This window comes from Nycticebus coucang, chromosome X (genome assembly GCF_027406575.1).
Source record: "Nycticebus coucang isolate mNycCou1 chromosome X, mNycCou1.pri, whole genome shotgun sequence".
NCBI lineage: Eukaryota > Metazoa > Chordata > Mammalia > Primates > Lorisidae > Nycticebus > Nycticebus coucang.
In genome coordinates, this window is record NC_069804.1 from 156,920,318 (window position 1) to 156,941,849 (window position 21,532).

The 21,532-nt window shown below is 47.9% G+C and overlaps 1 protein-coding gene across 1 annotated transcript; it reads left to right on the plus strand.

Annotated features, from left to right (window-relative positions):
• The first annotated feature begins 511 nt into the window (after positions 1 to 511).
• Positions 512 to 14,916, plus strand: SASH3 (SAM and SH3 domain containing 3). Its single transcript, XM_053579240.1, has 8 exons — positions 512 to 788; positions 8,429 to 8,524; positions 8,885 to 9,031; positions 11,069 to 11,210; positions 12,082 to 12,200; positions 12,333 to 12,542; positions 12,697 to 12,847; positions 13,380 to 14,916. The coding sequence occupies exons 1-8, from the start codon at positions 732 to 734 to the stop codon at positions 13,568 to 13,570; spliced, it is 1,113 nt and encodes a 370-aa protein (XP_053435215.1). The 5' UTR covers positions 512 to 731; the 3' UTR covers positions 13,571 to 14,916.
• Positions 14,917 to 21,532: the final 6,616 nt, after the last annotated feature.

Here is a 21,532-nt window from a genome sequence, read left to right on the forward strand (position 1 = left end):
CCCACAGGAACTGTATTAAAGGGTCATGGCATTAGGAAGGTTGAGAACCACTGCTGTAGAGGTAATAATGACTGAGGGATGTCAACTGTAGAGGTAATTACTGTAGTGATGATAGCTGTAGGTATGCTGATAGCAATGAGGATGGCTACAGGGCTGATGACTGTAGGGCTGATGGCCAAAGGTAATGATTGTGGTAGTGATGGCAGTGATGCCCTTGGAGATGCAAGTTGATCAGAATCATTGACCCAACAGAGTTGAAATAGAAGAGAGATGGTTGAAGTTTTGGTTTCTGTATTTTGGTCAGTGAGATAAAGGGCTCAGGGTAGGCCATATAATGTTGAGTTGATTGGCCACCTTTGGGGAGATGGAGCAGAAGAACTGGTGATGGCTGACATGAGATACCAAGGTAGGGACTTTTCTCTGACTATTCAACCCCAGAGCCGTCTACATCAGAATCTCTGGAGACTGAAGCTGGGACTTCCTTCCTCCCAAGGGGCCAGCAGGGGCTGCGATTGCTGTAAGAGCGAGTCACGTGGCGGGACTTCCTGTAAGCTGCTGCTGCCGGGTGTCCATGGCCTGCACCCCCAAGCTGCCACTGCAGCAGTCAGAGAGGTAGCGGGAGGTCCGGTCCATGCCGTGACCCCTGGACAGTGCTGGTGAGACTGAGCAAGTGGCCTCCACATCTTGACGCCTGGGAGAGCAGGGACAGAATCTCCCTGGGGTGGAGGACCATGCTGCGCCGCAAGCCCTCCAATGCCAGCGAGAAGGAGCCCACTCAAAAGAAAAAGGTGAGGAGCATCTTTGGGAACTCACATCTTCCTTCTCTCCTCTGCTCTCCAAGACTCTTAGAAGTGGGAAGACCTAAAGGCTACATATTGAGTCTGTAGGTGCAGGCCATTCACCCAGAGGGCAACAGGACAGGGATGCAGAGGTTACCAAAGTAACCGAGGTACAGCAAAGACCTTTAAAATTGTGGAGCAACAGAGTTGCGGAATAGACTCTTAGAAGTCTAGAGTTACAGAATTCAGCCATACAAGGATGGGCTGAATTATAAAAATCTAAATTTAGGGGTCAGAGTCCTAGACCAGAATTTGAGAATGACAAAATACAATGCTCAAGTTGAATCTTAAGACTGTACTTAATTCTCTCTCCCCTGTGCTGGTGCTGCCACCACTTTTGTCTGACTATGGCCTCTCAGGAGCCACCACCTCATTCAAAGGGCTCCATTGGCTGCCCAGCTTGGAGCCATGATGCTCCCAGGGCCCCCGCCCTTTGGCCATGGCCCAGGACCTGCCCACTTGAGTCAGGTCTATTGCGGCTCCTTAGGCCCACTGGAGATGGGGACAATCTGAGGATGAGGACAACCTGGAGATGGGACCTGAGAAGATTTTCAAAATTGGAGAAAGGGCTTCCACAAAAGGGTAGTAGGATGCAACAGTTTTCTTCCTAGGAAGGGAGACATTGTGAGGAGTAAGAAATGAAGCTGGTGAGATGGTAAGTAGGAATAAGAGGTGAAGAGGAAAAATTCATCAGATTCTAAAGTCCAGGAGGAAAAACATTTGTCATAGATGGCTGAGGTGTTCATCTTCTGAGAGGCAAAAGGGGGACTAGAAGAGTCTTCCACGCCTCTGCCAGATCTAAGTTTCTCTGATTGGATTGAGGATTTCTAGACTTAATTCTTTGATTTGGTTGTAGGCTTCTCCTAGATAATCTGAAGTTAACATCCTGCACATCCATTGAGATCCTAGGACCACCCCAAAGCAGGCTTGAGCCAGGTCTAAGGGGTTCAGGCTGTACCCTGCCAGTTTTCCCTGGAGCTCAGCCCAGGTTCCCTATGGTGGATTCCCCTTGTCATGGAAGTAGCTCCCAGGCAGAGGCCCAGGCACCTGAAAGACTGAGCCTTGGGGCGCTGGTGTGTGTATCCTGCCCCATCTCTCAGGTTCAGGGGTGGCCGCCACTTCCGGCTCTACTCTCCCCATCCCAGCTGTGTCTCTAAGGTTGCAGTGGTGGTGGGCGGGGGAGGGGGAGAGTCGTGAATCTTCACACCGGCTCTGTCACCCTCGTTTAAACCCTTCACAGCACGAGGCCCAGCTGGCCTGTTATTGGCTGCCACTCCTGGACAAGGGGGGCCACTTCCCCTTGTTCTCTGGCTGGTAGGGGTGGGAAGCAGAGACTGTTCTACAGATGCTACGAGGCCCCAAACCACAGGGGCACTGAGCTGGAGGAAAGAGTCTGAGAAAGAGCTGACACTTTGACACTGGGACTCTGTGCCGCTTCAGGTGGAGGTGTCCAGAAGTACACAGAAGCCAGGAGTCCCTTTCTTCTTTCCAAGCTTTAATTACCCAGATTTTTTTCTTGGCAAGCAGATGGGTCTCTGGGATTTTCCCCAGGCCTCTCCCAAAGGAAGCAAGGCTCATGTAGCACTCTGAGGTCCACAACCTTTAGTGGAGGGGAGTCCAGGCAAACCCCACTCACCCTTGCCAGAGCCTTGCCAGCCTCCAGGGCTGGGATGAGCTTGCCTTCACACACTCTTCCTAGCCCCAGAGCATGGATGTGCCTTAGAAAAGCCAAGCTTCTGGAATGTAAAGACAGCACCTTCCCCGGGCCCAGAGGCCACACCTGGCTCCATCACTGCTAGTCCCTTTCTCCCAGAGTCTGGGGTGATGTGGTGGAGGGAAAGCACAAAGGCAGGGAAGGCCTCTCTCTCCTGTCCCTGTTCCTCCTGCTGGGCCCTGCTGATAGAGGATGTACCAGGCAGGGGACAAGAAAACCGAGTTGGAATCCTCCGATGTTCTAGCTGTAGGACTTTAGACAGTTCTTTGATTTTCTTTGGGCCTATATCCTCATCTTGGAAAAGGGGGGTAACCCCTGATCTGACCCCCTCAGTAGGCTATACAGACGGATGGCCTGAAACTATAGATGTGATAGCACTCTGTCACTTGTGTGTACATACACATGGGGGTTGTGTACTGTAGGCACAGGCAGAGGTAGGGACATATTACAAAGAAGAATAAGCCATGGTCTCATCCCCAAAACAGGGAAAACAAGACTTAAATAGCACAAAGAGCCCCACAGCTCAGCAGAGGCCAGGCACTGTGCGATACATCTCAGCTCATGTTGACTACTCACGCAATCTTGTGAGCTAGGGACAGATACTGTTATTATCCCCATATGGTACTCGAGGCTCAGAGAGGTGAAGTGACTTACTGGAGGTCACACAACTAGTAAGCTATAGAACAGGATTCCAAGGCAAGATATATCTGACTCCAGAGTCTTTAACCTCTTCTCTCTCCACTTCCCTGTCTCAAAGGCAGTAGAAAAGTCTGAGGAGTGTAAAAGACTCAACCTGTCAGTAGGAGAGCTCTGTGGGGCAGACCCAATAGCTGCAGGGAGTGAGTGACCTTCTAGGCAATAGAGCAGAGGAGGGAGCAGAACTACAAGATGGTGGGGCCAGGACATGTCACATACTAGGAATCATCCCCAAAGACTGGAGAAGCCTGGAGGTTGGGGGACACATCTTTTAGATGCCCTCTGGAGACTTTCACCTCCTCCTTTTTTTTTTTTTTTTGAGAGAGAGAGTCTCACTTTGTCACCCTCAGTAGAGTGCTATAGTGTCATAGCTCGCAGCAACGTCCAACTCTTGGGCTCAAGTAATTCTTTTGCCTCAGCCTCCCAAGTAGCTGGGACTACAGGCACCTGCCACAATGCCTGGCTATTTTTTTTTTTAGAGACAAAGTCTCGCTCTTACTTAAGTTGGTCTTGAGCCTGTGAGCTCAGGGCAATCCACCCGCCTTGGCCTCCCGGAGTGCTAGGATTACAGGCATGAGCCACTGCGCCTGGCCTAACTTTCACCTTCTTTTAAGTTCTTGCTGTGCACTCCCATTCATCCCATTTCACCCAGAGGCCAATGTTGCAGTGTAGGAAGTGGGAAGGGGTTTGTGCTGGACTTGACTTCCCTAAGGGTGGTCTCACCTCACCATATCCCCACTTTCCACTATCCTTCAGATCTCCTACCAGAGACAATGGAGAGGAATATAGGCTCCTGTCCAAGAGCCCAATTTTCAGTCTCTTCCTGTCCCTGTCTGCCTGTCCTGACACACTGCTCTACCAATGGCTCCCTCCCTGCAGCATACCTCTAGCATGACCCCCTCACCAGCATGACCCCCTCACCAGCATGACCCCCTTACCAGCATGCACTCGATATTTTCAGTAGCTCCTCACCACCCACAGTACACTGCCCAAATTCCTTGGTATGACTGACAAGGCCTCCATGGCCTTTTCTAATGCACCTCCCACCACAGCCACTGGCATTCCCACCATCCCATCACCATACTCACAATATCCCTAAATTTCCCTCTTGTTCAAATCCTCCTGAGCTCTACCTGGAGAAATCTTGGCTTCCCTATGTGGCCCAGCTCAAATATGCCCCTTCCATAAAGCCCTCCTGAAACCTTCACTCTTCCACCTGCCCTCCTGGGAGCTATGTTCAAACACCACCCACATCAGCACTTCACTTGATCCACCTCTACATGGTGAGGGAACAGCATGAGCTCTGATGGCCACAAGCACAACATGCATGGGCTTTCAGAGTCACAGATCTGGGTTTTTTGATGCCTGGTTTTTTTACCACTAGCTATGTAACTCTGCCTAGAGAGTACTTCATTTTGCAGTGCCTCAAGCTTCCTCTGCTGTGAGGTGGAGCTGTGACGCAGGGCTAAAGTGAGGCTGGAGGGAGCTAGCACATCTGAAGCACTTGGCAGGTAGCCGGGCACATGGGAGGTGTTTAGCCTCTTCTTGGTGTATTCCCATGCATAGAGACCAGGGCTGGGGCTCACAAGGTGCTCAGTATATGCCAGGTACACTGAAGGAGCAGAGTGTGTGGTTCAGGAGACCCCTATGGAAAGCCAAGTTTGTTTAGGAATCAGGGGAAGAGGATGCCACCCGGGGCAGTGTGATGCTTTGAGGCAGCAATCAGAGGAGGTTTTCTGCAAGGGTGCTGCCTTTTATACTGGAGTTGGAAAACCTTTTTATCAAATATAAGATCCATAGAAAAGTGCATAAATCATAAATGCATAAATCGTAACATGAACATCCCCATGTAGGTAGTACCCAGATCAAGAAACAAATCAGTGCCAGAAGTCCAGAAGCTTCCTTGCCAGTCACTACATGCTCCCTTTCCCCAAGGGAAAGTATTGTCCTGACTTCCAGTTACCTAGATAAGCTCTGCCCAGCTTTGAACATTACACAGGTGGAAGTATATTGTATATACTCAGCGGTACATTTGTGAGGCTCATCCATATTGTTGGAGACAATAATATTATCTCCTTGCTGGATACTAGTCTTGATGACTCTGCCACAATTAATTTATCTGTTCCTACAGTTCATGGGCATTTGAGTAGTTTCCACTTAAACTGGAATTTGAGGGAGTGGAGAAGCTACAGTTGACAGAAGGACAGTATTCTGGGTGGGGAAATGTCCAGGGTAAGTGTCTGGAGGTGGGTCATCTGAAAGGCTAAGTGTGAACCAACATCTGCTGACAGACTGCTGTGTCCAATCCCATCTGCTGTTTCAATCCCTGTTCTCACTCATTTCATCCTCATGACAGTACAATAAGGTAGGTGCTTTTGTCTTCATTTTACTGATGAGGAAACAGAAGCCTAGAGAAGTTAAGTAACTGACCCAGCTTTACACAGCTGGTCAGAGGCAGAATCAAGGTATGAACCCTTGGCCCTCTGATGCCAAGTGAAGGTGCTCAGGTACAAAGAAGTAAAATAGGCCAGGTGCAATGGCTCACACCTATAATCCTAGCATTCTGGGAGGCCAAGGCAGATGGATTTCTTGAGCTCAAGAGTTCAACCTTGTCTCTACTAAAAATAGAAAAAAAGTAAAACTAGCCAGGCATTGTAGTGGACACCTATAGTCCTATTTACTTGGGAGGCTAAGGCAAGAGGATTTCTCAAGCCCAAGAATTTAAAGTTGCTGTTATCTATGATGACACTACAACACTCTACCCAGGGCAACAGAGTGAGACTCTGTCTCAAAAAAATTAAAAAAAAAAAAAAAAAACAAGAGGTGAAATAACTCACCTGTGGTCACACATCTCAGAGTTGAACTAAGCAATGTCTGAGTTCAAAGAGAAAAATGTAGCTCTTTCTGAGAGGCTCATACCATCCCTTAGACATAAAAAAGGGGCCAACTGTGTATGTTCCCACCTCCCTTGACAGGCATGACTCCCAGGAAATCCTCACCCCAAAGGAAGTCCAGGCAGAAACCTCAGCTGGGCTCAAGGATTTCAAGTCACCCGTATGTGGGGTTCACCTCTCACTCAAAGGCAGGATATATGGGGCTACCCTGAGGTTGGAGGTAGGGTTGGCAATAGGCTACCTTGGCCAGCTCTTATCCTTGGTCACACATAGAACATGTGTTAGTTCTTTCCATCTCTCTGGGCTGAGTGCAGCCAACTGGGCCCAAGCTCCATTGCCATCTCCGGGGTCCTTTGTGATTGTCTCTTCCCACTTTGGGCTAAAGCTGGGACAAGGGGCCTTCACACAAGGGCTTGGAGCCAAAGGCCCTTCCTTCCAGCCCCCAGACTGCAGATTAATGACAGGAAAAGGCTTTGGGAAAGAGCTGCGATTAGAGAGCAGCGGGAGGTGAGTTTACCCTTCCCCAACAAAGCCGACTTCCGGCCCCACGCCTGCCCTTCTTCTTGCTTTCCAGCCTTGCCAGTCCCTGGGGTTTTAGGGGCGACTCTCAGCCTCCTGATCTGCAGAGCAGGCTGAGGGTTGCTGGAGAGAAGGCTGTAATAGCCCCCATCAGCCTATAAATAGCAGACCAGTGCCCACCCTCTCTCTGTTCCCTCTTTTCCATGCATTAGGAGGAGGAAGTTATCCAGGCAGCTGCATCCTAGCCATACAAGAGGAGGAAATAAATGGAAGGTGGAGGAGAGCAGGGGAAAGAAAGGGAGAAAAAAGAGGAAACGATAGTGGGAAGGGAGATGGATGAAAAGCATGGGAACCAGAGTGGTCACCCCACGGTCATGCTTTCCCCTCCCTATGCCCACCTGTGATCCCCTTTTCCAGCTCTCCAGCACAGCACAGAGGCTTTCTGACTGAGGCTGCAGACACTCCACCCATGAGGCCCAGACACTGCTAGTGTCTGGTTGACCTGACCGCTGACCTAGTTTCTGGTCACTACCTTGCTGTGACCTTTAAGAGTGTGTGACCTCTGACCCACAATTGCTGAGTTGCCTTTTGCCAAGACCCACCAAGAGTGCTAAACTGCTCCACTACAGTCCTCAGGAGGTGGAGCCAATAATGTGTATGTTGGGGGGCAGGTGATATTGCCCCTGCCCTAGGAGTTTGTCACTGGACATACACACCCCCTTTAGTAGGAAAGAGGATATGAAACCTTCAGCTTTGTGTGGGTTTGGGGCTTCGGTTCCTCAAGCCTTTATCTCTGGTGTATGTAGTTTATCCCACTCTATCTGTCTGGCCATCTGTGAACCCTGGTTCCTGTGCGTATCTTCTGGTCTTGACTGTTTATCTTAATATGAACTCAGCCTCAACTTCTTGTGTCTACAGCCTTCCTCCCCTTACCTGCCTTGCCCTGGTTTCTGTCTGCTATCTTGGCATGTGCATGTGTATGCAGTTAAGAAAGCTCATTTCCTGAAACTAGTCTCATTAACACAAACAAATGTCATGCCTAAAAGTCCAAACACCAGCAAATGTCACAGTTGCCAGTTCATCATATTAGTGACTAAGGTTAAAAACCAAGATGAAAAAAAGAGAAACTGAGGTCTTTCTTTTGCTAAATTTGTCCCAATCGTTTGTGTCCCAAATCCATGGGCCCCCTTCTGTAAGCCTCTACAATGGTTTTCCAGAAAGTGTAATGCTGAGTCTTGCTAGCTTCTGACCAAATTGTCTTGCTTTTCTTGGGACACAAATCATCTGGCTGGAGGCGCTAATGTTTCCCCCTATCCCTATGACCAACTGGAGACCTTGTTCAGGGCCAGCATGAAGGTAGAGCCACAGGGTTTGAGACCGATTTTCTTTCAGTTATGTGGTGATGCTCTCATATATGCTGTATATATGTTTACTCTGAATCATTTAGTCTTTCACTCCAGGGTTCGGGGACCAAACTTGAGATACTGGTGGAAATTCAGGCTAAGTCTGAGTCCTGAGGTGTGAGGCTCCAGGCTCCTGAGGTTAGGAGGTTGGTCTGTGGCCAGGGTTAGGGTGAAGAACAGGGTGAAGCCAGCAGCTCCAAGGACATCTAGGTACTTCACCCCATTAGTTTGGGACCCTCAGGATGACTCCGCCCAGCCCTGACAGGTGTGCACGCACATGTGTGTAGCAGGGAGTGGGGGAAGCAGATCTGTCTTCGGGCAGCCATTTTAGCCCACTGATGGCAACATCCGTGCCTCTTCCAGCTTTCCCTTCAGCGCTCCAGCAGCTTCAAGGATTTTGCCAAATCCAAACCCAGCTCTCCAGTGGTGAGCGAGAAGGAATTTAATCTGGATGATAACGTGAGTTTCAGAGACTTCTGAGGGAACCTGACTGCAGGCCCTGGGCTGACGAGTTAGCATTGGGGTGGGGGGAAGAGGAGATGTTTGAATTGTTGGGGCAAAGCCTCCTTTACCATAGAGGGCCTTTCTCTCCCCTCACCAAGCATTCATCTGCATTCTTTTCAACTACAAAATAAATCGCAAATTATTTATAAAGTAATAGAGCTGAGGACAGTGTTGGGGTCAAGGGGGGAGGAAATTAGGGCCTCTCCATTCCACCCCTTCCAACCTCTACTGCGACCCAGAGGCCTCCTGGTGCTCCAAGTCCTGGACCTAAGCAGGGTCACCAGGGTCTCTAAACCTCCACTTTTGTTGTCCCAGATTCCAGAAGATGACTCAGGCACCCCCACTCCAGAGGATACTGGGAAAAGTGGCAAGAAGCTGGGGAAGAAGTGGAGGGCAGTGATTTCCCGAACTATGAACAGGAAGATGGGCAAGATGATGGTGAAGGCCCTGTCAGAGGAGATGGTGAGGCCTGGGGATCCAGGAAGTAGGGGCACCACTCTGTCAGGGTGTGAGCATGACTGCAGGACAGCCACTGCTCAGGCCTGAAGATCCTATTCAATGCAAGAAGAAAGGTCACGTGGGAGGGGGATCTCACCATCGACCAGGGACAGACACCCAGGCACAGTTCTGAGGGCACAGGAGGCCAGCTGGGAAAGGGATGGGATTTGAGAAAAGTGGAAGTCTGAGCAACAGAGGCTTCCTTGGAAGGCAGGCCTGTGGGGAGGGGCAGCTGTAAGGGAGATGAGATGACCTGAGGCAAATCCACCCACTTCAAAGCTTTGCTTGGAGCTAGCCCCTGGGTTTAGAAAGGCCTGTTTTCCCTCATGGGATCCCCAAGAGAGAAAATAGAGAAGACTGGCCTAGGGAAGCAGGGTGGCACAACAGCTATGAGGCATGCACAGCCAAAGTGTCTTGAATCACACGGAGTCTGGTGTGCTTGTGGCTCTTACAGGAGGCAGGGAGGCAGTGGATTACTGGAGTTGGTTCGTATTGGCTCATACTCATTCATATAAGCTCGTGAGAGCAGCTGGTCAAATTGTCAGAAATTTTGTGAGCCAGTGGTTAAACACAACCATTATTAAAAATCAAATTATTTAAACTGATAATCAAATAAATTCTATTAAAAACAAAGGTAAGTCAAGTGCAATGATCTGTAGACCCAGCTACTTGGGTGGTTTAAGTGGGTGAATTGCTTGAGACAAGGGACCCAAGGCCATCCCGAGCAACAGAGCAAGGCTCTGTCTTGGAAGAAGAAAAGGTAATATAATAAATCTTATTCACGCTTAATTCCTGAACGACATTTTACTTTTATCTGTGTTGTTGAGATTTGGGCCTATATTATCTGACTGGTGGAAATAGCATAGCTGTTTCCTCTGACAATGCACCCAACCACATCCCAATGGTAGCTTGACATTGGCCATGGTGGGGTGTCCTGAGAACACAGGAATTTGCCATTAATCAGGGACAGCTGTTAAACAGTTACCACTGCACTGAGGTGTGGTGAGGTGGTAAGAGCGCTGGAGTCTGGCCAACTTGGTTGTGGGTTCCCATGGGCCTTGGGAATGTTACTCTGCATCTGTAAACTCAGGCCAACCATACCACTACCTGTGTCACTGGGAGGATTAAATGAGATGGCAGGCAAGCTTGCCGCATACTAGGTCACTACAAAAGTTTTAAGACAGATTGTTAGGTTCCATTATTTCACTTCCAAGAAAAACTATCAACAGTGTCCTTTCTGATTCAACTTGCTGGGCTTATTGGTGTTTCTGGGAGGGCTTCATGCAGATTTTACATTTCTTGATTTTTGTGTATCTCGAAACTTTCATAATGACCAACATAGAAGCACAGGCAAAAGTAATTTCTTCCCCAGTGCCACTGCTTGTATTTTTTTTTGAGACAGAGTCTCACTTTGTCATCCTTGTTAGAGTGCTGTGGCATCATAGCTCACAGCAACCTCAAACTCTTGCGTTCAAGCGATTCTCTTGTCTCAAGACTCCCAAGTAGTTGGGACTACAGGTGCCCGTCACAATGCCCAGTTATTTTTAGAGACAGGGTCTCACTCTTGCTCAGGTTGGTCTTGAACCCATAAGCTCAGGCAATCCACTGGCCTCGGCCTCCCAGAGTACTAGGATTACAGGCATGAGCCACCATACCCGGCCTTACCACTGCCTTTTTGACTGCAACAAAGCAATGGCTGAGTCTGGGCTCTGCCACCGAAGCCTTTTCTGCATGTACATCAGCATTCAAAGCTGACAAAGGCACATTCACATGGCACTCCGTATGAGCCTCATTCTGTGAGGTAGGCAGAGCAAGGATGGTCATTTTCATTTTTACAAAAGAGGAAACTAGGGATCAGAGAATGTCTGTCATTCAGCCTGTAAGTGGCAGAGCTGGAGTTTGAGCCAGGCCTTGGCTCTTCACCAAGCCCAGGCCCATTTCCTCTGCACCATGTGTACCCCAGTGAGGCTGCTCAGGGCTTCCTGCCTACCCTCCCTGCAGGGAGACACTCTGGAGGAGGGCTCAGCCTCCCCAACATCTCCAGACTGCAGTCTGGACAGCCCTGGCCCTGAGAAGATGGCGCTGGCCTTTTCGGAGCAAGAGGAGCATGAACTTCCTGTACTTAGTCGCCAGGCATCGACAGGTGAGTAAAAGATGTGGGGGGACATCTGCTGAATCTGGAGGAAAAGACTGGGTCAGGGCTGTGCCAATGGGCTGTCTGGGAGGTGGGTAAGAGGAATGAATGTTTACTGTTTTCCTGCTGGGAACTTTCCCAGCCTTCTTCATGTTAAATCCTCACAGCCACCTCATGGGGCCAGTACTATTATCATCATTTTACTGAGGTGGAAACTGAGTCTTAAGGAGGTTAAGTGACTTGCCCAAGGTGACCCAGTATTCAACTCAGATCTATCCTGGGGGAGCTTCCACTTGCTGTCCCCAGGACCTGGAGAGGCTCAAGAGCAGAGCAAGAGCCTCATTGCCCTCTTGGACCAGCCCTTCTAAGGGGAGCTAGAGGCTTCATCTCCCTGGGCCTCTGATACCCCAGGCTGGGGAGGGAGTATAGAGTCTCCAGCTATGGAAAGTCAGCCTCTTGGGCCCCAGACCTTGGTTTTCTGGGCTTAAGGTGTCACTTGGCATCTTCTAGAAGTCCATGGGGCTAGACAAGAGGTTTCCTGCCTAGAGGAGGGGCTGTGGCCTCTGGGCTGCAGGCCCACTCAGCACGACCTTTATCACCCCTCAGGTACATTTTTGAGTTTTCTACTCTTTCTCTAGCTCCACAGACACCTCCCTTCCCTCCCACCCCACCACAGAAAGCCATTTAAAATGCCCATCCTTTCCTTCCCAGGGAGAAAGAGCCCATGTGAGTTTCCATGTGATATTATAATTAAACATTGAGTCTTATTAAGCAAGAACAGGGAAGAAATTCTAAACATGCCCTTTGGAAGGCAGTTGCTAGGCACTGCCTTAGCTGTCCTGGGACAATGGTGAGCCTCTTCCCTGCCCATCTCCTGCAGGCAGTGAGCTCTGCAGCTTTGGGGAGGAACCCCAGTACACAGGGCCTTTCTGTGGCCGGGCACGAGTCCACACCGACTTCACTCCCAGCCCCTATGACCATGACTCGCTGAAACTGCAGGTAAGGACAGCATCCGGACCTGGAAGGCTACACCCATAAAGGAGGCTGGACTGAGGTAGGAGAAAAGTATCAGTGGAGGCCAAGAGTCCATCCCTCATCTCTCCCCTGCACTCTTCTCCTCTCCCGACACAGAAAGGAGATGTGATCCAGATCATTGAAAAGCCACCTGTGGGTACATGGCTGGGCCTGCTCAATGGCAAACTGGGCTCTTTCAAATTTATCTATGTGGATGTGCTGCCTGAGGAGGCCACAGGGCCTGCCCGTCCCAGCCGCCGACAGAGCAAGGGCAAGAGGCCCAAGCCCAAGACTCTGCATGAGCTGCTGGAGCGCATCGGCCTGGAGGTTTGATCTGGGACCAGCTCTAGTATCTAGTCTCGGGTGGAGGCACACTTGCCCCAGGGATGGGGACATGGGGAAACAGCTATGTGTAGGGGGTTAGGGCTTAGGTAGGGGTGGCTTGTAAGCAGCTGTGCCAGTGGCTTTCCTCTGCCAACAGGAGCACACGTCCACCCTGCTGCTCAATGGCTACCAGACGCTGGAGGATTTCAAAGAGCTGAGAGAAACACACCTCAATGAGCTGAACATCATGGACCCACAGCACCGGGCCAAGCTGCTCACGGCCGCCGAGCTGCTGCTGGACTATGACAGTGAGTGGCTTTAGGAGCAGAGTGGAGGGGGTGTGCCCGCTGGCATCCCGCAGCAGGGAGGCTTGCCCTGGCCCTGCCCCCGACCACACTCTGCACTGGGGCCCCTCGGCAGTGGGAAGGCACTTTCCACATGAATTGGAATCTCAGGGAAAGTTTGCGGGAGAAAGCGGGTGTTGGTTGGGCCCAAACCCTCTTCAGATCAAAGGTCATACTTAAAGCCAAAGAAGGTAAGGCTTTGACTTACTCGAGGCCTCAAAGTGAGATAGTAACAGAGCTGGGATTCAAGATCAGGTTGCCTGGCTTCAGCTTAGTACTGAAGAAGTTTGAGCTCGTGGGCCATGGAACTGGCCTGGAAACAACTCCTACCTGCTTCCAAGCTAGAAGTAGGGTGAGTGGCAGGGTGATGGAAAGTGCTCAGAGGGAGAGACCGCCTATAGTGGAGTTCCCAAGGTCCCTACCCCCTCAAGGCTTCGGATGCCCCTAGCTAAGGACCAACCCCCCATATTCTGTCTCCCTCCCTCACCCTTGGAAGCCGGCAGTGAGGAGGCAGAAGAGGGTGCTGAAAGCAGCCAGGAGCCAGTGGCACACACAGTGTCAGAACCCAAGGTGGACATCCCGCGTGACTCTGGCTGCTTCGAGGGCTCAGAGAGCGGACGCGATGAGGCAGAGCTGGCAAGCACTGAGGAGCAGCTGCATGGCCTCTCACTAGCTGGGGCACCTTGAGGTAGAGGTGGCCCAGGCTAAGGCTGGGTCCAAACTGCAAAGGCCACAGGGACAAGCCCAGCCTCCTGCAGTGGCCTGGGCCCAGGAGACTGGCACTGAGCCTGGCCGTTTCCCCAGGGACGCTTAGGGCCACAGAAGCTTGAATAGGGCCCAACAAGCTCGGCTGGAATGAATGAGGAGCTGCCCTAGGGCACATCCTACCTGCCCAGTCCCATCCCTCCACCAGCGACTGATGGCACAGCTTCTTCTGGCACCACCTGCTCCCTGGCCACCACCACAACAAGCAGGGCACAGAGGGACCCTGCCCATGTCCTTTACCACCAAGGTCCCCAAACCCTCCTCAGCCCATATCACCTTCCCTTCTTGCACTGGTCCTAAAAAGGGGGCCAAATCAGTGTTTTAGGTCAGTCTTAAAACCCTAGGGAAGCTGGGTCTTCAAAAGGATCCCAACTGATCCTGGGTAAATCCAGATTTCCCTAAATAAGGTTTGAAGAAAGCCATGTGTACCAGTCTGCTTTCCTTCTCCTAAACTTTACTTAGAGGTTCAGCCACTAAATCCTATGAGACTTCAACCAAGTCCCTCCCCCTTTCTGGACTTAGGACTGCTTGGGGTTAAAATAGGTAATTACTGAAGGCCTTGTCAACTCTGACATTCCATGACATTAAATGTCTGCTCGCCTATTTGTTACATGTGGCCTGGGCATAGGTGCTAGAGAGGCCTCAGGCTTTCAAATGAACTGGCTCCTCTTGCTCATTCATTTTCTCCCTTCTCACATAACTCAGGACAAGCTGCAACTCCCCCCCCCCCACGGCCCCAGCTTACACCAATGCCTGTTACTCAATCTATGCCCTCCTTTTCCATTCCTGGCCTCCTCAAATTAGACTTCTGGCAAGGCTGATGGCAGGTGGTCATACCTGTCTTCCAGGGACAGAAATGTCCCCTTGGAAGCCAGATGCAGGTCTGAGTCTAGCCCTGGCCACCTGTACAGGTATTTACAAGCCAAAGAAAGCACTACGCTTGACACTGGGGAGTCCACTACCCTGACTTTGCTTTGCTAAAGTTTTGGTGTATGCTGAACTCCAGAAGGAGAGTATCTGTTGGTGGGGGCCTCCCTTGACCCCAGTACCAAGTCTGTGCCCTGATTCCCCAAAGTAGCCCTTCCCTGGTGCCAAACTGGCCTGGGGACAAACAGTGCCCACTACATGCAAGACTGCCTGCTTAGTGGACACAGTTCTTGACCTCCCACCAGGAACTTTGCTATAAGTTAGCTTTGGGGAAGGGGTTGGGTGTAAATATGAGGGGTGGAGGGAGATAAATGGTAGCAATAAACGTGGGTAGAATTGAATTATTGTCTCAAGTCATCTTTCCTGTGGAGAGGGTTGTGAGGAGAGACAGATGGATTTCCTTCAAAGCTGGCCTCAGCAAAATGTCCCTCTGTTGTCCTTTCAGGGCCATCTTTCCCTTCCCTGACATGTTCGGTGCCCTTAACTCTGCTGACATGAAGTTCCAGACCAAAGGCCAGGCTGGCTCTGGCTCAGAACAGGGCTCAGTCAGGCTCCTGTGGCCATAAGCCTTGCTGGGGTCTGGGGAAGGGGAGGTGGGGAGAGCTATTTCCCACTTCCTATAACTGTTCATTTTAACAGAAGGCTTGAAGGCCTTCACTCCTGTGAAGAAGAGCTCCCACTGGGGGGCTGTCCAGAGTCCAAGAGGGGGATATTTAAGGTCAGCATTGCCTTTTCTCTGAGGCCACCTCTTTCTGGGCTCAACCTTGTGCCTACTAAAGCTGCACCATCTCTTAGGAAATGGGATGGAAATGAAGACCCCTGCTTGCTTCTCTGTTTCTGCCAGCATGAACTGCACTTGAGAGAGAAAACTGGAAGGAGAGCTGCCAGCAGAGTGAGGACAGGCTGTTGGGTTTCTGGGCCTTGTTCTCAGCTGCACTCATCCCACTGCCCTTAGTGACTAGGGGCCTCAGGAAACCAAGCATTATCCTCACCAAAGAAACAAGAGACCTAACAGCCTCCAAGCCCTGAGGGTACTGAATAATTGCTGTCATTTAGGAGTGCCTGCATTTGTGCCAGCTGAGAGCTTTGCATATATTACCTCACATAACCCCGTGAGGTAGGGACCCTCATCATCCCAATTTACAGAGGGAGAAACTGAGGCTCAGAGGGGTTAAAGAAATTGACCAGAGGGCTCAAAGGAGTAGGGCGCCAGCCCCATATGCCAGAGGTGGCAGGTTCAAACCCAGCCCTGGCCAGAAACTGCAAAAAAAAAAAAAAAAAAAAAAAGAAAGAAATTGACCAGAAAGTGGCAGAGCAAGAAGTCTGCCTGACTTCAGAGCCCATGTTCTTAACTGTCATACCACACTGCTTCTCAAAAGGCCTTGTCCAACAAGCTTTCAGAGGCCTTGGACACTTCAGAGGGCAATATGACCCTCTGATCACTCCATTTCCCTTCTGGAATTTGACTTACAGAAAGAGCCACACAAGTGCACAAAGATCTATGGACAAAGATACTCACGATAGCTCTGTCTGTAACAGTAAAAAAGTGGGAACACCACAAATGGGGAATTAGTTAGATACATTATGGTTGGTTCATACAACACCATGTAACATTAAACATGATGCAGAAAAGTACTAAATGACATGGGGAAAATCTTTGTGCTTTTTATTCTTTTATTTTAAATTGTAAAATTAGACAAATAATTTACATCTTGGTTGTAAAAGGTCATACTATCACAAAGGGAAAAGCAAATACTAAAACATTATTTATAGGGTGAATCTGTTTTTATTTAAGAAAAAATAAAACACCCACCGAATAAAGACTAGAAAGATCTGTACCAAGTGGCTACCAATGGTGATCTTGGGAGGGGTCTGGGGTAAGACTGGGTAGAGAGGGGAAACGGCGTTCACCTCCTACAGCCTCATTTTCTTTGAATTTCAAAAGTTATCTATTACTTTTATGTCTAGGAAAAGGGGAATATAATTTTTGAAAAAAATAAAACTAAATTAACAAATAAATAGAGCCCCAGCCTCTGACCTCCAATATGGAGTAGCAGCAGCAAAGTCACTACCCTGCTGCCTTTTGGCATAGGTTTCTAGAAAGATGAGGGGTGAATAATGCCCAAAGTACTTAAAATCCATACATGCCAGGGGCCCCTATCAAAGGAGATCCCTAAACCTTTAAAACCCCTGGGCAAAGGCTACCTATTAGCTCTAAACTGAGGAAAAGAAAATACCAGGAAAAGGTGAATGCATAAGAACATGATGTTTTGAAATCCTCCCTTGCCTTGGAGAGGAATCTGAAGGGTGGGAGTACGTTTGGACCTCTCAGGCTCCAGTTTGGCCTACAGGATGATTACAGGCTGAAAGTAGGCAGCTGTGCAAGAGCTCCAATGGTCACAGGAGTCTGGGACAGACAGGTGAGGAGGGGCATCAGGGAAATATAGAACAGGCTAGGTTCTGAGGGGTGACACTGCATTAGGCAACTCTCTTGGACTTCCACGGTCCACTGGAAGGAAACGGATAAAGACCAGATTCAAGAAGAAAGACTTAAAGTCTAGCCAGCCCCTCAACAGTTCAGAGTCAGAGCTACTTTCTACCTCCTTTCCATCAAGGGAAGCAGCTCAAGGCACTGGCAAATCCCAGCCAAACTATCTATCTCTCCTCTCACTCACTGGCTCTACATCTCACAACGTTACCTTAGACTACCCCAGGCAGGTTCTAATCAGCTTCCCCAAAGGCCCCCGCAAATTCCCTCTCCTACTCTGCCAAATTCTATGGCTCCATGATCTGATACATGGCACAGAGTTGCCTTAGAGTTGGCTTCCAACTTCTCACTCATAGAGCTCCCTGTCCCGGCTCTTCACAGAAGCCAGGGCTACAATTGGACCATTAGAAACCCAGGGTATTAAAACAAAGGCTAAATAAGGTTTTTCTGAGGGAAAAAAGGGCACTGAGCACCATAGTCTCAACATGGCCCAACACCTTCCCCCCACCCAAGTCAGGAAATTCAGGATGAGGTATGAAGTTTCCCAGCTAGGGAAAAGAAGTGGCTCACCCACCTCTCCTTCACAATAGAGGCTACCTTAGCTTCTCACACAACGGGGGCCACATTACATATTATTCAGCCAACAACACAATCAAGTGGGAAGGAACTGCCTTCCCTCTAGACCCAGCCAAGACTCCTCCTCCAGGAAGGACCTAAATAAATGGAATTCTATAGCATTTGATATGTAAGCTTCACCTTTTCCTATAACATCAGAAAGAGACCAGGGCAACGGTCCTCACAAAGGGACAGCCAACTTGACTGTGGGAACTTACCAAGGCAACTTCCTGACTTTCTGTGCTAAGAAACCCCACCATCAGTTCAACCTAAGTGCAGGGGTCTGGAGAAAGATTTAAGAGAGTTAAGTTTAAAACAAAAACCCAACAACCACCTCAGACCAGCACTACTGTATGCCTAAAATGGAAAGCTCATCAGTAATATTAATCCAAAATGGCAAACAATCCTAAAAGCATTGCTGTTTCTCAACTTATAAGAGAATGGGGTTGGTGATGCAATTTATCTAAAGTTAGCCCTAGCACACACTATTCAACAAATATTTATTCAATATTAAATAATGAAAGGTTCATTTTATTCAAGTGACATCTGCAGTTATTCAAAATCTTATCTGTGTACACCTGCTTGACAGAGTAGCAGCGGGTTAAGCTAGAAAGCTCTCTGGACTAAGAGTCAGTACCTTTGGGTTCTGGTCTTGGCTCCATCAGTAACTCTCCATGTGACCTTGGGTAAGTCACAGTAAAAGGGAGAGAGGGAGCTAGAGAGGGATGGTTGGAGGGAAGCAGGGAGAGAAAGAGAGAGAGAAAATGGACTACATGATCAACATGTTCCTTTCAGCTATGTTGTTACACAAAGCCTGTATTTTATGACACATAATCATCATGTCTCTTATTTGGGCACAAAACTCCAACCCTTTTAGCAAAGTTGGAACAGCCAAATAGCTGAAGATGGGCAGTGGCTGGCAGAAAAGGCCATGAGAAGGGGGAGTGAAGAAAGTGAAGGGGCAGGGAATTCTACTCCATGCTCTAGAGTTGTAAAGTTACTTCTAAATCAAAGGGCTCCTCATTTCCTAGCCCATGGCGAAGTGTGAGCTCTAAGCTCTAATTTATTAATCAAAGAGAATACATCCTAATGCCAGATGAACAACAAAGGCCTTGGGCAGACAATTCACAGAAGAAATACAAATGTCAATAAACGTAAGGCAGAGGAGAGGTGCAGAACCTGTTTAACCTATCAATCAAAGAAATAAAAACTAAATTAACATTAACCCACAAGTTCACAAACTATCAAAATACCAAATGTTTAAATGAGATGGGTTGAAGCAGACTCTCTGTTACATTGCTGGCAAAACAAACTGGTACAGACTATCTGTAAAGCAATTGGGCCATCTTTACCAAGAGCCTTTAAAAGAGCATTCCCTTTGACTCAATAATTCCATTTCCAGGAATCTACCCTAAGGAAATAATCACAGATATGTCCATATATAAGTAAGTTCATCGTAGCATTATTTCCAATAATGAAAAATTAGAAACTCCTAAATGTCTGAGATTAGGGGAAGGTTATGTACATTTTTTTTATTGTTTTTTTTTGGGGGGGGGGGTTTGAGACAGAGTCTCACTCTGTCACCTGGGTAGAGTGCCATGGCATCACAGCTCACAGCAACCTCAAACTCTTGGGCTCAAATGGTCTTCTTGCCTCAGTCTCCCAAGTAGCTGGGACTATAGGTACCTCCACAACATCCATCTATTTTTTTCTAATTTTAGTAAAGACAGGGTCTCACTCTTGCTGAGGTTGGTCTCAAAATCCTGAGCTCAGGAGATCCACTGACCTTAGCCTCCCAGAGTGCTAGGATTATAGGTGTGAGCCACTGCACCCCATGTACATGTTATGGAATTATTCAAAAGTATTTCCAAATAATTTCTAATGATATGGAAAATACTAAGTTAAAAAGGCAGGTAGGTTTACAAAAGCATATTTGTACTTGAATTCCAGTTGTTATTTAGAAATACACATACACAGTAAAAAAAAAAAACTAGAATGAAATACACCAAAACAATCAGATCTTGGCTATGAATTTATGGGTGATTTTTAAAAATCTTACTTTCCTATACTTTCCCAATTTTCAATAATGAACAAATGCTACTTTTAAAATTATAAAAAGCACAGTAAAGGTGTGAGAGGAGGGAGATGTTTGTTTTTCTCTCTAAGCTTTCCAAATATTTAGAGTTAGAAAGGGACCTTTGAGATAATCTAGTCCAGTGGTTTTTAACCTTAGCAGCTCCAACCCTTCCTTGCATATATACCTTTTGCCACCCTGAAATGGACCTCATAGTTAATAGAACCCACTTACACATATAATTTCAAGAATAGCAATATAATATACTAAGTATACTATAAAGAAGAAATAAAGGAAACCATATGTAACTTAAAGTAATTGCATATATAGATAATATATAATTCAATATACAAATACCTGGTACAAGACTATACTAAAAATAAAGTAGTGAGCTACTTTCACCTATTGTAAAATCATCAACTACAATTGCTGCAAATGAAAACTCATCCAAGTATGTTGTAATTGGCAACTTAAACATCCCATGAATGGCACTGTTGCAAGTGACATGATTTTCAAAAATTGTGAGCAATTCTTAGTCAGGTTCTAAACTAAATAAAATGTCATCTTCCCCCAATTTACACAGTTGTTGGATTCATGGAAACTCAGTGTATGTATTAAAACTGTAAAAACATTTTGTGTTCAATTGTAAAATAATTAGGCCCTGCTCATTATACCAGGTTTTTCTACCTACATTAATGTTGGGTAGGACTTTCAAAGTTTTACCAATGCAGATTTTATAAGCTCCCATTCCCCTGCTATATTTATCCAAAACATGAAACCCACAATGATTTTTTGTGTGAGCTGAGCTTGTATCTTTTAAAACTAATGATATTCAGAGTTTTAGCCTTTGACACTATTTCTAAAACCTATCACCTAAGAACAGCAAGAGATTCCTATAACATGTTCTCAAACTGATACAGTGCTTTTTGAATTACTGGGAACATGACTCTTTTTTAGTAGCATCAAGGGATGAGAACAAATTATCATTTTTTGAAACCATTTACTGTGCTCCCTTGGTGATTTTCCCTAGCCCGGCCCCAGCCCCAGAAGTATAAAATGAACTGAGATGGAAGAAAAGGACTAACAGTACCAGGCCACAGAGAGAAGGAAGGGGGCTAGGTTGCTAGGTTACCACTTGAGCCAATCCAAGTGGTCCCAAGGGGTACCAGATACAGGACAGGTCCCTCTCTCTGCCCCACTAAGCTGAAGACCCTCTCAAAGGAAGGGAGACAAAAGGTGGGGGAAGGAGGCTGCTCACTCACACTCAGCACAAGAAATGAGGCAGAATCGCAAAGAAACAAACAGCCCTGTATTTCTAAAACCATTCAAGTCTCCTTCATTAATTGGCTTCCCCCCAAAAGAAAGATTTGTTTATTAAGAAATACCAGAGAGTGAAAAAACCCCAACACATACACATTTGTAGGCTCACACAAAAGTGCAGAGATTTACATATTAAATTGCATTTAAGTTAGAAAATAGATTTAAAAACAAAATACTTTTTTTTTTTCCAACAAGGTAAAGAAATTTGGTCAGTAGGAAAAGGGGCCTTAGAGGTAAAGGCAAAAGAGTCAGGACAGGAAGAATGGAATTTAGCTGCTACAGAATTAGAACTCACCTCTAACCCAACCCTACTCTTAGGGAAAAATGCAAAGGGGGGGATGATGATCTCAGCTAGGGCCCAGAAGGCTTTGGAGCCAAATGGACATGAAGAAATGGCCCAACAGAGCCAATTCCACCCACCCCCAGAGGTTTGGGATCAGTGCCAACCATCCTGGCCTGG

What these genes read in the sequence shown, in the direction of transcription:
- SASH3 (XM_053579240.1), top strand. Translation starts at nt 732, where the DNA reads ATGCTGCGCCGCAAGCCCTCCAATGCCAGCGAGAAGGAGCCCACTCAA. An exon ending in AATTTAATCTGGATGATAAC is followed by an intron (nt 8,525 to 8,884) that starts GTGAGTTTCAGA and finishes TTGTTGTCCCAG; the next exon opens with ATTCCAGAAGATGACTCAGG. An exon ending in ATGACTCGCTGAAACTGCAG is followed by an intron (nt 12,201 to 12,332) that starts GTAAGGACAGCA and finishes CTCCCGACACAG; the next exon opens with AAAGGAGATGTGATCCAGAT.